A 16220-nucleotide genomic window follows, 5' to 3' on the forward strand; every position below is an offset into this window, starting at 1 on the left:
TAAAACTCTGTTTCGTTCTTCCCTTTTTTACTGATCTGGGATCAGAACCCCAACGCCCGCCCGCGGCCCATCTCTCAGGACCTGGCTGGTTTCTGGGACATGCTCCAGCTGTCCATCGAGAACATCAGCCTGAAGTTTGATGAGCTGCACCAGCTGAGGGCCAACAACTGGAAGCCCCTGGACCCCCCGGAGAGAAAGGTAAAACAGGCATCCAGGACCAGCTAGTATCTGTCTGTGCTGTCTAAGTCAATGGAGACTCAGCTCATCATTCCGACCAGCCAAGATATACTGATTATGCAGAAACAAATCAGTAGCTTCAACTCATTGCATGATCTAGTATTGCTGTTGTAACTTCACAATTATTATTTATTAATAACATACTGTATCAATGATTTTCTCTGGTTTGGCAACAAATTACTTTTGTCTAGATCAGTGGTCACCAACCTTTTCTGAGTCCAGATCACTTCATGTTCAGGGGCGGCAGCGTATCCTAGTGGTTGGAGCGTTGGACTAGTAACCGGAAGTAACCTCTGCTGTCCCTCCCGCCGCTGACAAAAGGGGACGCGGTCTTTCAGTTGATGGCGAAACTCAAGTGGCACTGCATTATTTCTGCCTCATGGACCAATCCATGTTACTCCTAAAACCAGAGAAAGTGAAATATTCCTGGATATTAAAAAAGACACAAGCCGCTAATAATAACAATGCAAGCTTATGGGAACACTTTGCTAGAGGCTACTCCTTTAATGCAGCGACAGTGCTGTTTGTAGCGTAAGTGGAAGTAGGGAGAACGTGCATTTTAAGTGTTGACATTACTGAATAACAACTTAAACATGAGCTTTTGCTCATAAAAACAGCAGCTCTTTGCTGTATTCGTTGAGTCTCATGTTTTTAAACCATTTGAAATCTCACAGTATTGATTTTGCTGTGCGATCGAGTCTTCTTTTTACAGTCTATGACTTGATGAAACTGTGCAGACAGTTTGATTGGCCAGTGGTAGGCCTATAGGTGCACTTGATTTGCTCTCTGGGCCTGCTGGGTAGATGGAGTTCTCCCTTCAGACACATGAAATAGTTAAAAAATGGGAACACTTTGCCTTCCCGGCACTAGGGCTGCAGCATCAAGTGCACCTACCGCCAACAGCATGAATAAATAAATAAAAATAGGAACGCAAGGCTTTATCATTGGGGTTTTTACAGAAATGTTTGGTGCTCGACTAGGAATACCTTGGAGATCGACCGGTTGGTGACCACTGGTCTAGATGGTGAGGGTTTATGAGATATACCGCATACCTTTAAGTGCTTCACATGGCGTGAATCACACATTACAACTTATACGCCATCAATAGTTTTTTCACCATCATATTCATTCAGTTTTATACACAATCATTTAACACAGTGAAACACCTCACACCCAAAAGTTGAATGTTGCCATTTCCTGTAATTTGTTGTATTAGCGACTGGAAAGATGTTTTTACTGTACAGTATCATGGCTGTTGCATCTTATACTATTGATTTCCTGACCGCTTCTCCATGTTTTTGTTCTGTTGTTCTTGTCGACAGTGAGCTGGTTTTGAGAAGTCATTCCATCTGGCACGCACCACGGGGCCTGACCTCGCTGGGCCACCGTACCTCATGCAGTCAGTCGCCCCCCGCCGCTGCGTCGTGTGTGGTTGTCTATCTGTAGCGCTAGCCATGTGCTGCTATAGGTGTACTAATGCTGTCTACGCTCCTGTCCCCCCTCCCCCCGAGGGCTAACTGACTATTTGTCATCCCTGTTCAGGAGAGACGGATCCCCCCTCCTGTGCCAAAGAAACCCCCAAAAGGTCACCCTCCCCTGGCCCGCGATAGGTCCCTGGAGAGCTCAGAGAAGCAGCGGCTGGATGCGCGCAAGCGCTTGATGGCCGCCAAGCGAGCCGCGTCGGTGCGGCAGAACTCAGCCACCGAGAGTGCAGACAGCATCGAGATCTATATCCCTGAGGCCCAGACCAGGCTATGAGCTCCGCGGCAGGCACACCTTCACCACTACCCATACAGACAGATTCACTTACATCTCACACACCGCTAGATCTCACACACATTTAAACGCACACATATGCTTTTAACGGTATGGTTCCTGTGAGCACACAGACCCACACAGATTTTGTAATATAACCACAATAACTATTTTCTCTGTAGTGGGAAGAGAAATGCCAACAGTATAGTTGTTTCTTTTACATATTCTTGTCTCTCTCACAAATTTGATCCTGGTCTTGTTTCCATCTATGTAACATAGATCCTCGCTTGAAGATGACTCCTTCGTGATCCTTCTTTTAAAAAGTGTATCACTTTTACCCACACCTGAGTAACATAAATCATGATCTTGTGAAATGTATAGCATTCTTAATCAATGTAGACACCTGTTGATATCCTAAAAGATAGCAAATAAGTATGTTTGAGTATTTGGTTTCTTTAGCTATTTTTACTTTTACCTAAGCATAGGCCAAACAGAATCGCTTGCTTGATGCCCCCTTCAACCTTCTCAATATTTTTGGGGGGGATTGTAACATAATTGGCAAACAAACAGGGTATATTATGCTTAAGCAATATTCATTTGAAATCAGATCAAGTAAATGTGTAAAACAACTGAACACGTTGGTTTTGAAGTCCCATCTGTAAAGATCAGAGATTTTAGATAAAGAGGATTCCTTCCTTTCTGTAGCCAATTCTGTTGGTTTTGTCTGCTGATGCTGTCAATTGTAAAGACATAGTTGCTTATTCTAGAGAATCACTCTGTTTAAACATTTTAATCATTAATGGTACAAGGACAACTAGAGACAAATTTCTTTGATACATGTACTTAACTCATCCTGGTGATTTTCCTTCTGTAAATTCAGACAGGTGTCTAAAGTAGATGTGTATGAAAAGTGAGGATCTTTGTGGTGATAAGCAGCCCAATATGAAAAACCCTAAACACTTAGTGGGGGACACTAAAAAACATCTCTGGAATGCAAGTTGTTTCATTTCTTAACAATGTCTTTCCAGTAGCAAGTTCAGTGGCTTAATTGTATTAGTAAACAGTTTCTTGGTATGTTAGTTTAATCCCAAATGGACTCCTGGAATGCCATGTGACTGTGGTTGAGCAGGCTTAGCTCTGTTATTTCTCAGGAAGAGATGGAAATTCAGTCTGTCAAATCAGGGTCTCCTAGTGCTGGTGGTGTGTGTGTGTGTGTGTGTGTGTGTGTGTGTGTGTGTGTGTGTGTGTGTGTGTGTGTGTGTGTGTGTGTGTGTGTGTGTGTGTGTGTGTGTGTGTGTGTGTGTGTGTGTGTCAGTTTGTGTCCATCAGTGTTTAGAGGTGAGTGTGTATGTTTGAGTGTGGGTCTCTTAAAGTGCTTCCTAATTTCCTTGTTTGATATGTTGGCCTTTCTTCAATACGGTCAAGTAGCCTCGTGAACATAATGTACATAGTCAAAACAACACTTGTACTTGAAAATAGCCATGTGTGTGTTTGTACAGAAATTATACATGAGGATGTTCCTTTAAGCATGCAGACGATATTAGAAATACAAAATCTATACCTAATTTATACTTGTATTAGTTTATTTATTTAACTATTTATTTATTGATGATTTCGTTTTTTTACTGTTTGGATTCTGTTTTAGTGGTCTGTCATGCTACTCTGATCTTATGTTGTATTGTATAGGGATTATATGTGCATACATATGAACACAGAATAAAATAATTATGAACTGTTCCCGGTCTTGACCATGTATTCATTTGCACTGACTGATTCCATTTTTCAGTCAGCCTGATGTTATTTTTCTGTCTTGACCAATCGGTGCCGCTGATTTCATTTTCTTATTTGATTTATTAGGATCCCCATTAGCCGACCCCAATGGCGACTGCTAGTCTTACTTGGGTCCGACACATGACGAATAAGATAATACGAAATACTTACATTTAAGAACATTAACATGTAGTGTGTGTGCATCTATCAGTCACACATACAGTGCATTCGTAAAGTATTCAGTTACGTTATAGCCTTATTCTAAAATCGATAAAATTGTTTTTCCCCCTCAAATCTACACACAATGCCCCGTAATGACAAAGAAAAAACAGGTTTTTAGAAATGTTTGCTAATTTATAAAAAATAAACAAATATCACAAGTATTTAGACCCTTTACTCAGTACATTGCTGAAGCACCTTTGGCAGCAATTACAGCCTTAAGTCTTCTTGGGTATGACGCTATAAGCTTGGCACACCTGTAGTTGGGGAGTTTCTCCCATTCTTCTCTGCAGATCCTCTGAAGCTCTGTCAGGTTGGATGGAGAGTGTTGCTGCACAGCTATTTTCAGGTATCTCCAGAGATGTTCAATCGGGTTCAAGTCTGGGCTCTCGCTGGGCCACTCAAGGACATTCAGAGACTTGTCCCGAAGCCCCTCCTGCCTTGTCTGGCTGTGTGCTTAGGATCGTTGTCCTGTTGGAAGGTTAACCTTCACCCCAGTCTGAGGTCCTGAGCGCTCTGGAGAAGGTTTTCATCAAGGATCCCTCTGTACTTTGCTCCGTTCACCTTTCCCACGATCCTGACTAGTCACTCAGTCCATGCCACTGAAATACAGGGATGGTGCCAGGTTTCCTCCAGACATGACACTTGTCATTCAGGCCAAAGCGTTCAATCTTGGTTTCATCAGACCAGAGAATCTTTGTTTCTTATGGTCTGAAAATCGTTTAGGTGCCTTTTGGCAAACTCCAAGTGTGTTATCATGTGCCATTTACTGAGGAGTGGCTTCCATCTGGCCACTCCACCATAAAGGCCTGATTGGTGGAGTCCTACAGAGATGGTTGTCCTTCTGGAAGGTTTTTCCATCTCCACAGAGGAACTCTGGAGCTCTGTCAGAGTGGCCATTGGGTTCTTGGTCACCTCCCTGACCAAGGCATTTTTCCCCCCGATTGCTCATTATGGCTGGGAGGCCAGCTCTAGGGAAAGTCTTGGTGGTTCCAAACGTCTTACATTTAAGAATGATGCAGGCCACTGTGTTTTTGGGGACCTTCAATGCTGCAGAAATGTTTTGGTACCCTTCCCCAGGTCTGTGGCTTGACACAGACCTGTCTCGGAGAGCTATGGACAATTTATTTGTCCCCATGGCTTGGTTTTTGCTCTGACATGCACTGTCAACTATGGGACCTTATATAGACAGATGTGTGCCTATCCAAATTATGTCCAATCAATTGAATTCAATTTTGGGTCTCATAGCAAAGGGTCTGAAAACATACAGTTGAAGTTGAAAGTTTGCATACACCTCAGCCAAATACATCTAAATTCAGTTTTTCACAATTCCTGACATTTAATCCTAGTAAAAATTCCCTGTCTTAGGTCAGTTAGGATTTATTTTAAGAATGTGAAATGTCAAAATAATAGTAGAGAGAATGATTTATTTCAGCTTTTATTTCTTTCATCACATTCCCAGTGGGTCAGAAGTTTACATACACTCAATTAGTATTTGGTAGCATTGCCTTTAAATTGTCAAACATTTCAGGTAGCCTTCCACAAGCTTCCCACAATAAGTTGGGTGGATTTTGGCCCATTCCTCCTGACAGAGCTGGTGTAACTGAGTCAGCTTTGTAGGCCTCCTTGCTCGCACACGTTTTTTTTCAGTTCTGCCCACAAATGTTCTATAGTGTTGATGTCAGGGCTTTGTGATAGCCACTCAAATACCTTGACTTTGTTGTCCTGAAGCAATTTTGCCACAACTTTGGAAGTATGCTTGGGGTCATTGTCCATTTGGAAGACCCGTTTGTAACCAAGCTTTGAGATGTTGCTTCAATATATCCACATAATTTTAAATTCCTCATGATGCCATCTATTTTGTGAAGTGCACCAGTCCCTCATGTAGCAAAGCACCCCCAACAACATGATGCTGCCATCCCTGTGCTTCACGGTTGGGATGGTGTTCTTTGGCTTGCAAGCCTCCCCCTTTTTCCTCCGAACATAACAATGGTCATTATGTCCAAACAGATCTATTTTTGTTTCATCAGACCAGAGGACATTTCTCCGAAAAGTATGATCTTGTCCCCATGTGCAGTTGCAAACCGTAGTCTGGCTTTTTCATGGTGGTTTTTGAGCAGTGTCTTCTTCCTTGCTGAGCGGCCTTTCAGGTTATGTCGATATAGGACTCATTTGACTGTTGATATAGATACTTTTGTACCTGTTTCCTCCAGCATCTTCACAGGGTCCTTTTGCTGTTGTTCTGGGAATGATTTGCACTTTTCGCACCAAAGTACGTTCATCTCTAGGAGACAGAACACGTCTTCTTCCTGAGTGGTATGACAGCTGCGTGGTCCAATGGTGTTTATACTTGCGTACTATTGTTTGTACAGATGAACATGGTACCTTCAGGCATTTGGAAATTGCTCCCAAGGATGAACCAGACCATTTTTTTTTAGTTATTGGCTATTGATTTTCCCATGATGTCAAGCAAAGAGGCACTGAGTTTGAAGGTAAGCTTTGAAATAGATCCACAGGTACACCTGCAATTGACTCAAATTATTTCAATTAGCCTATCAGAAGCTTCTAAAGCCATGACATCATTTTCTGGAATTTTCCAAGCTGTTTATTGGCACAGTCAACTTAGTGTATGTAAACTTCTGACCCACTGGAATTGTGATACAGTGAATTATAAGTGAAATAATCTGTTTGTAAACAATTGTTGGAAAAATTACTTGTGTCATGCACAAAGTAGATGTCCTAACCGACTTGCCAAAACTACAGATTGTTAACAAGAAACGTGTGGAGTTGTTGAAAAACGAGTTTGACCTAAGTGTATGTAAACTTCCGACTTCAACTGTATGTAAATAAGGTATTTGTTTTTTTTAATTTATTTTATACGTTTGCATAAATGTCATAACTGTTTTTGCTTTGTCATTATGGGGTTGTATGTGTAGATTGAGAAAAACATGTATTTAATTTGTTTTAGAATAAAAAGTCAAAGGCTCTTAATACTTTCCGAATGCACTGTACATGTCAGTACATACACACAACAAGTAGGTCACATGAGGGCGAGGCATTGTGCCGTGAGGTTTTGATTTATTTGTTTTTTGGAACCAGGTTTGCTGTTCACTTGCTCTATATGAGATGTAAGGGAGTTCCAGGCACTCATGGCTCTGTATAATACTATATGTTTCCTTGAATTTGTTCTGGACCTGGGGATTGTGAAAAGATCCCTGGTGGCATGTTGAGTGGGGTATGTGTGTTTGTCAGTGCTTGTGTGTAAGTTGACTACACAAAACATTTTGAATTTCCGACACATTAATGTTTCTTATAAAATCAAGAAGTGACGCAGTCAGTCTTTCCTCAACTCTTATCCAAGAGACTGGCATGCATCATAGTAATATTCGCCTTCAGATTAAGATGAAGAGCTAGACGTTCTGTTCTGGGCCAGCTGCATCTTAACTAGGTCTTTGCAGCACTTGCTTTGTGGAGTGTGGTGTCAAAAAAGCAGAGCATCTCTTTATTACAGACAGACCTCTCCCCATCTTTATAACCATTTCATCTATATATTTTGACCATGACAGTTTACAGTCTAAGGTAACACCAAGTAATTTAGTCTCCTCAACTTGTTCAACAGCCACACCATTCATTACCAGATTCAACTGAGGCCTAGAATTTATGGAATGATTTGAACCAAATACAATGCTACTAGTTTTAGAGATGTTCAGGGACGGTTTATTACTGGCCACCCATTCCTAAACAGACTGAAACTCTTTGTTAAGGGTTTCAGTGACTTCATTATCTGTGGTTGTTGATGTATATATGGTTGAATCATCAGCATACATGGACACACATGCTTTGTTTAATGCCAGTGGCAGGTCATTGGTAAACATAGAAAAGAGTAGAGTGCTGCCCTGCAGTACACTACACTTTACATGTCTGACATTAGAGAAGCTTCCATTCATGAAAACCCTTTGAGTTCAATTAGATAGCGCTTCATCCACAATATGGAGTTTGAAAAGCCATAACACAAGGTTTCTCAACAAAAGGTTATGGTCAATAATATCAAAGGCTGCACTGAAATCTAACGTAGGTATCTCACCTAAGTTGTCAATGCCAGGAGGTTTGTCTGTAGAAAAGGCCCATGGACTTGGTGGAATACTCCTTTAATTCATTGCCATTTACTCAGCTGGGCCAGGGGCGCTTTAATTAGGTCAGGTGGAAATGTCCGACAGATCTCAACTCCATAAAAGGTGAAAATTGCCATCGCCTGATCTCGCTGCTTTCTCTTCCTTAACTCCATCTCATCCAGAAGTTCTGTGCGTCCATGAATCCACCGACTCTTACCTTTCATCTGAATTATCAGTGGCGATCGGGAGAGTGGGCCATTCAGTTACTGTTAATAGTTATTACCGCGGAGCGCGGCTTAGAGCGCAGCTTCAAACATATTGTGTAATGTGAATTGTCAATGATCACGGCCCTACGGATCCTCATAGGCCAATTATGCAATCGATATGGTTCATGTGTATTGAAATTAATTATATGTACACATGAAGACAATTGAAAGCGTGAAATGAGTAACGTCATTGTTTGCTAACTGATTGACTTTGATCATGGGGATTATAGATTGTATAACCATTCACTGTTTGTATTCTTTCATGATGTATGATAATTAGTTATGAGCCTAAATGACTCGCGGATGATTACTATTGACTTCTTAATGAACTGGACTGTTGAATTCCTTAACTTGTGTTAATAATGACTGATATGATTTGATCTTTGACTATGAATTTGATTGTATACATGTTATTTGTTTCCTTTGTGATGCAGCACAGACTACTCAGTAAATATACCACTTTATGGTTAAAGGAATTCCTGCCTCAGTCTCATACATTCCTCTGTCACGTGACCACCTGTTCACCTTCACTGTCAGTCATCCTACCTGTCCAGCAACCCACACAGATTCCACTAATCTTTCATTGTCATTGTCATAATTTTTCCATCTCCCCCACACTAACTTTACAAAATTCAAATGGTTTGATTTTATTTTTATTTTTTTGCATGTACATGATGGCTCATTGTTCACTGTTGGCATTTCCTGCATAAAGTTGTCCACTTTGCCAGTGAAGGAATCATTCAAATAATTGGGAACATCAAATTGTTTTATGATGAATCCTCCATCTGATTCTATGAGCGATGGAGTTGAATGTGTCTTTGTGCCCATAATTTAATTTAAAATAGGCCTACTCAAGTTGTTTTCTGATGTGTTGTGAGCATTTTTTCTTCAATGTGATGCCTCGCCATTTATGATCCACTTCTTGACCAAAAAAATAGCATTATATCTGCAATATTGGGACATAAATAAATGAAACATATTGTATAATTAAAAGATGCCCAAAATGTAGATGTACAAAGGAGGAGAAGCTACAGTATGCATGCTCTTGACATGGTTAAACCGTGTTTAATACCTGCACATTATGATAGTATCATTGTTGACCACCAGGCGTCCTCAATGGCCAGAAACAACTGGGGCTTTTCCTAGAAAACGTTACAGAATGTTCAGATAAAAAAATGTATTGCATAGAACAGACACAGACCTACTTTACTTCTAAGAGTGTATATAACAGAAAAGGGTTATTCGTTTTCCCCATAGGAGAACCCTTTTTGTTTCCAGGTAGAACACTTTGGTGGTGAAAAAGGTTAAACAGCATTTTAGTGGTGAAAGGGTCCCCCGCCCCCCACCACCACCGAAACAAATTTTCCGAAGGTTCTAAAATGGGAACAATTGATGGTTCGAGGTAGGACCTACTTTTCGTTAAGTGTAGGGTAAATATGGTCAGCTCTACACATTAGATTTCTATCTGCAACTTTATTAGGAGCACCCCATTGATGGTATATTACATTTCAACTTAAATTACTCCATTTAAAGGAACTGTGCATCAAAACTATGTTCGTGTAAAAGTTAAATTCCGTTTGTCAATAATTCAGATATGCATATGAACATATCATTTACCTTTCAAGATAGGGTAGAGCAGATGGGTCAAATTTCACATCAGGGATCAACTTTTCACCTTTATTTTGGGGGGGTTAAAATAACCCTGTGCCATCTTTAATGATGTTGGTCCCTCCTTGCTTTTTGATTACATCCGATGATACCACATTGTAGTTTATAATCAAGGTAATGCTAATAATCCCATGACATTTGGTTGAAATATTAATTCACTTTCCCGTTTCCATTTGAACAAGGAGGATGAACCGAGGATATCGGGAAAATAATCTAACATTATTTTGATCTGGATTTAAACCTGCCCCAGGGCAATCTGATACTCAAGAGTGTTGGGCCTCTCCATCCCTAGATGGGAGACCAGATGCTGCTGGAAGTGCATGGTATTGAATTGCCAGTAGGGGGCACTTATCGCTCTACACTCAAACGCCCCAGGCAGTACTGAGAACTCTGTACAGATCCTCTGCTAAAAACTCTAACCCCAATTGAGTTAACCCCAGTGTCCCGGCTAGATTCTCAACCTGACTTCTTATATCGTGTCAAATTCCCAGTTATTAGGCTAATTGCCTAATTGAAACTCTTTACTCTACCTTCAACTTTTCTTCAGGTTATTGCTTTAGCCTAGATTGTGTCAATGTACATGCCGGTAAGTAAAATGATAGGTGACAATAGTATTAAAACAATTTGCTCAAGATTCTATCAAATAATATAGCCAATACTAAATGTATTTATTTGTAGTGCGGATTTCCCACACAAAATGTGCTTAACACACCACCTATCTATGGCAAATCATAATCATATTCAAAATCAAAAGTCAGTTTGAAAAGGAAGGTCTGAAATTATTTTAAATGCAATTGAGGCTACCTCTTCGACATATGCAGGTGAGACAAGACACGAGCCATAGAACTGCAGGGTATTTTTGGCCGATGCAGCAGCGCATATTTTATTCCATGTCACACTTGATTCCAACTAATCAATTTAAATTGTAGGCCTGTGTGTTTATTTTGCCTGTCTGTCTGTCGCTATGAGCTCTGACGCAATGGGAGAGAAACAGTAAATGGCCACCTACAGGTTAACACGGGTCACCAGATTGCCACCCTGAAACCCGATATGGATGTATCATATACAGAATGGTTAGCCATATGTCGAGCTAGTTATTCACTTATCATTTAATGCCACTTGACTAAACTGCTATTTTGGCTACTTAGGAAACAGACCGAAAGATTAGATTTTGTAAACGAGACCAAATCAGACAGGAAGCACCAGGTTTCCTGCGTTGTATTACAATGTGTATGACGCTCGAATATCCCTACCCTAATCTCTCTGCGTGAAACAGCCTTAACCGCCCAGGGCTCCAGTCCGAGACTTTCAGATTAGTGCTAAAAATCTATCAGGCCAAGGAATAGTGAATCAATAATCTTCCTTAATCTTCCTTAAACTCTATATCATATATATGATATACTTAAGCAATTGTAATGTTAATATGTTGTTGACTGAAGAGGGGTATATGGGTGGAGGGAGAGAGACATTGGGGGCTTTGATTAGTGGGGTAATTTATTTTGCTACCTGTTGAAGTGCGCTGATTAAATGTTTAATAATTGTTTGAATCAAAGGCTAGTCATCAGACTTGTTGGAAACACAAGACTCTGCTCTGCGTTGTGTGCCTATGAGCCTTCAAACATTTAGTTCACAAGTTGGATGGATGCTGCACTTGGTGAGCAGAGAACGCCTAAATAGTGTGTCGGTGGAAAATTAGAAGACAATATCTCAAACAATACATTGGTTTAAGAACTTCGTGCGCATTCATTGCTATCAATGCCTCAAGACTCTCCAGACCCCATGAGCACCGTTCTAATTTGTCTTGCAATCTGGAGAGCGAGCGCCCCGCGCGCTATTTCAGTTGCCACGGCGCATGTGGTGGGATTCCCAGGGAATCACCAGTGTTTCGGCAGCTTGCTCATCCACCTCGCGCTGACACTCTGACCTCCTCAATCAGGCCATGAAAACGCGTGGTTGTGGTCGTCAATGGCACTTTACCAGCAAGCTTTTCAGGTACCAGGTCACTAAAAATGTGAGAAAAAGAAAAGCGTGCGAGCAGAATAAAAGCAATTTAATGGCACAAGGCTGGGCGTGCGACTATGGTACGGGGGCTGACTCCAGCACCACAGGATATGCTGGTTACATTGGGTAACCTGTGAGTCTTAATATTTTGATTTCTGTCATCATTCGTTCTGTGTGGACGCGTTATGGTAAATTGCACTACCTATGAATGTATTAGTTACAGGTGCTATTATGAATGATTAGGCCCATAGGTTCGTGTTCACCTGAGAACGTTCATATTCGGCGCAAATGTTTATAGCACATTTTCTTAACCCCAAAAATACCTTGCCACTTGATACTATGTTTACATGTGCGCTCCAAAGCACGTGTAAACTTGCATAGCAAGGTGTAACATTTATTTAATCGTTTTGTATCTGTTTAAACCATTTAGTTTGCATTTTGTCATGCATCTCTCTAATATTTTGGACACTCAAGATGGATTTCTGTGATGATTACCGCCACCTTTTGCACTGGGCTTTTCACTTTATAACAAAGAGATTTTCCATATCCATGTGTTTTGAGCACAGCAGACACCAAGTAGGCTATATGTTAATTCATCACTTGATTTAGTGAGCGTAAAGCTACTTCGAAAAATCTACAATTAAACTATAGGCGTAGGCTATTGAGTCCTGGAATCATGCATCACTGGCCCTCCCTCACCATGAATTGTAATACACCATGACCTTCGTAATACACCTCATTTATAATGTTCACCATTATACCGTCTGTTGAAGCGACCCAAGTGTTGCTGTTCCCATGCCGGCGCTCGCTTTGCAGCGTCCGCTGGCACTGAGATACTGTATGTCACATTGGTGAATTGATCGTGTGACGTTGACAGTCACGGTCCTGTCTGCGAGAAATTTGTAAATAAACGACCAGTCAGCATTCAGGCACCAGACTGGTGCAATAAACCATCATGCAGACCTGTGGATCTAGTGCATGTAAACATGAACATATCATTTAAGCCAGTATGAATCAAGAAAATGTGTTTATTATCAGATTCATAGCATACTTTCCAATTCCAAAATATCTTTAAAAGTTCTAGAATAGGTGGAAATATATTATATTATGTTGTATTAGCTCTTCTAACATAAACGTAGGCCTATTATAAGAAAACCAAAATGCGCATGCAAGGTGCAAAGCAGCATCAGCACTCATTATTATGGGACGTGTTGCATTGACTGGCTCACCGCGCAAGTGGCGTTATTCCCACGGCCTGTGCCTCCAATGCCTCATGTTGTAGCTTGCGGCGAGCCTACAGTTAAAGACTTGTTTTCTCCTTCGACTAACAAAGTGACCCCCTCCATCTTAATCTGAATGGGAGTGAATGGGAGTTTCGTAGACTCCGACCAGTCAACATTTCAGGTACCGGCGTAAACGCCCTCTGACGCGCACTGTGAGGGCACATTACCTTTACTCTGACACCAGTTTCCCCATTTTAAAAAAAACATACTTGCTCTCGTCAGTGTATCGGTCTCTTTACTGGGGATTTTTTTATGTTCATGGAACCACTTAGGCTTGAACTTTTATTATGGTGCTGAACACCTGAAGGATTTAAATCGAGTTTTCTTACAATATTATGGACTATTTGGTATCGCATTCATAGAATGTTGGGCACATTTTTACGCACATTCAGAAATCGTTTTGAATACTACCAAATTAAATGTTAATTGATATAAGCCAATGTAAATCAGCAATATGGTCTTAACTTCGAGCTTTATCCTTATTTTACACAATTCTGCAGTCTTGAAAAAACGAACAATAGCTCCCTTAAAAATCTAAACGAGGGTGAAGAAGGATAATGGGACATCATATAAACTGGGAAAGCTTAATCCCGAGGCATTTATATCTTGGTCTGACAAGAGAAAATCAAACCTACTGTTAATAAGTCCTTGCAGAGAAACTACATGATCAAAATCACATTGGTGTGACATCATAGAGGGGCCAGAGAAAGCTTCAAACAGGAAGCTCATCCCCTGACGCATATGGTAAGATCATTGACATCGTTTTTTCTGTTTTGATGTTAAGGTTATAAAACGAATAAATAATGCACTGTGCCAAATTGGGATGTAAATGTAGTTACTATGTATTGGTGTTAGGTAAGGCTCTGGTTCTTGTAATAGTACGTGTTTTCTTGTAGTACTGTTATAGGAGTGAATTCAGAAAAAGTGGGACACTTTTTACATTTACGTCTCCTGTAACCTCTTCAGACATCTATCCAACATATTAGCCCAACACATGATACAAATCGTCAGATATTTCCAAATCAGACAATTTATATAATTGTCATTGGGGTACAATTATGACTATAATAATAGTGGTTGCAAGATAGAATCCCCGAGCTGACAAGGTAAAAATCTGTCGTTCTGCCCCTGAACAAGGCAGTTAACCCACTGTTCAGGGGCCGTCATTGTAAATCATTTTTCTAAGCTGACTTGCCTAGTTAAATAAAGGTTACATTTTTTTTTTAAACTCCAGCACACATGGTTTCAAGACGACCAGAAAGATTAATTTTCGATAAAGGCAGGTGAATTCAACCTTTAATGTGAAAACTGAAACAAACATGTCAATGAGATTTTAAAATGATGCAAGTTTAGTTTGAACATTTTGCTAGCCTGATATTTTGTGGCTGCTTTTGACATTAATAGGCTGCCCCGCCCATATTTCACTACGCCTTCAGGTTGTCTACCTGTTGCACTATAAGTGTTGCACTATAATTGCATCCTTATCTTTGATTGAGATCAAACAAAATGAATAACTTATTTTGAGCATTGCCTGCGATATAGGATACATTTCAACTCTGCACGAGACAGATGATCATCCACAGATAATCCCTCATCCCACTAGGTTTCATTCAAATCAACAGGTATGATGCAGTTATACACGCTTTCTTTGTCAAATCATAAACATGTATAACCCATTTTTGTATCTTAATATAATCTCATAATGATGACTATAACTACAACTATTCTCAGTCTGTAACCTTTCCCCTATATTTTAAGACATCGTAACATTATGATAGGACTTCATAAGGTCTCATATATATGACGACACGTTATAAAACATCCCTGTAGGCAATAGGAAAAGTAGGCGTATTTCCAACTATTCTGTTTATCAAAGAGGAATTCCATATATATTGTTTTGCTGTAGCCTAATATTATTTTTGAGCTACAGATTTTGTAGTCACACTTGCAAGGGGCTCTCAATGTTTTGTGGCTGTTTTGCATTGTGCCCTTTTCACATTTTTTTTAAGATAAGAGCACTTCTTGTCATAAATTACTCGTTTACGGTGACAGAGGGTATGTCGCTATTGAGAGGCAAGAAACGCCCCTGCTTTGTCGGTAAAGTGCTCTCTATTCTCTTTTGATTGTTGCGGCGTGAACAGGCGAGTGTCCACTGTGCAGAGCCAATGGGTAGGCAGAGCAGCATCGAAAAACCTATGACTGATGAACACATCATTATGCTCGCCTGTCTATCACTGAAATGACGTCTCATTTCAATGACATTATTCTCATACAAATGTTTACTCTGCGTTCTATGGGTTCTAATAGAAATTGGACTCCTCCAATAATGAAGTGCTCAGACCAAAGGACTCTAACAGCTTGCTGCGGGCACGAGTGGTCGGCTTTTGAATTGGGCAGGTACCTGCTTTAAGATGACTGCCTTCATGAGGTGTCAGATATGTTGTCATTGTTATATGACCGACCCTTTAATTACTACATCTTTTTTGTTCACTTTACACATTGGTTAGTCCCAATGAATGCAAGCGTGCAGTAGATGCAAGATAAGCCCATTTAATGCAGACTTTTTCTGTTCTCAAAATTGAGATTTTGAATAAGAGGAAAACAATTTAGATTGCATTGACAAAAGATCAATACGAGAATTAAGACGTGGAGCCTCCGTGGAGCCTCGGAAAGGACTCTGATGTGTATTACAATATAACAGCCTAATAATAATCTATTATTGTGGAAACGTGCAACCAGATGTGGACACTTATGATGCAAGCAAATAATGTAATGGTTGTATTGAAACAAAGATTCAATAAAGGAATGGGAATAATGCGAGTACTTCAAAGAAAAGAGAAACCTGCACACTGCTCTTGCTGAAATACAGATGTTCACAAAAGTTCTGATGAAGGCCAAGAATGAGGCCG

The 16220-nt window shown here is 40.4% G+C and overlaps 1 protein-coding gene across 8 annotated transcripts in view; it reads left to right on the forward strand.

Moving 5' to 3' along the window:
• LOC118394681 (disks large-associated protein 1-like) overlaps positions 1 to 3729 on the forward strand; it is a 130961-nt gene extending 127232 nt beyond the window's left edge. For 4 of the 8 annotated variants that reach the window (XM_052463776.1, XM_052463775.1, XM_052463778.1 and 1 more), the window contains exons 11-12: positions 31 to 198; positions 1780 to 3729. In XM_052463776.1, the coding sequence (XP_052319736.1) occupies positions 31 to 198; positions 1780 to 1995 (384 nt within the window). In that variant the 3' untranslated portion in view covers positions 1996 to 3729. Of the gene's footprint in view, positions 1 to 30 lie in introns of all 8 variants that reach the window. The other 4 variants (XR_008065214.1, XR_008065212.1, XM_052463779.1 and 1 more) reach the window with 4 other exon arrangements.
• The last annotated feature ends 12491 nt before the right edge of the window (positions 3730 to 16220 follow it).

The sequence above is a fragment of the Oncorhynchus keta genome, chromosome 15 (genome assembly GCF_023373465.1).
Source record: "Oncorhynchus keta strain PuntledgeMale-10-30-2019 chromosome 15, Oket_V2, whole genome shotgun sequence".
Taxonomy (NCBI): Eukaryota; Metazoa; Chordata; class Actinopteri; order Salmoniformes; family Salmonidae; genus Oncorhynchus; species Oncorhynchus keta.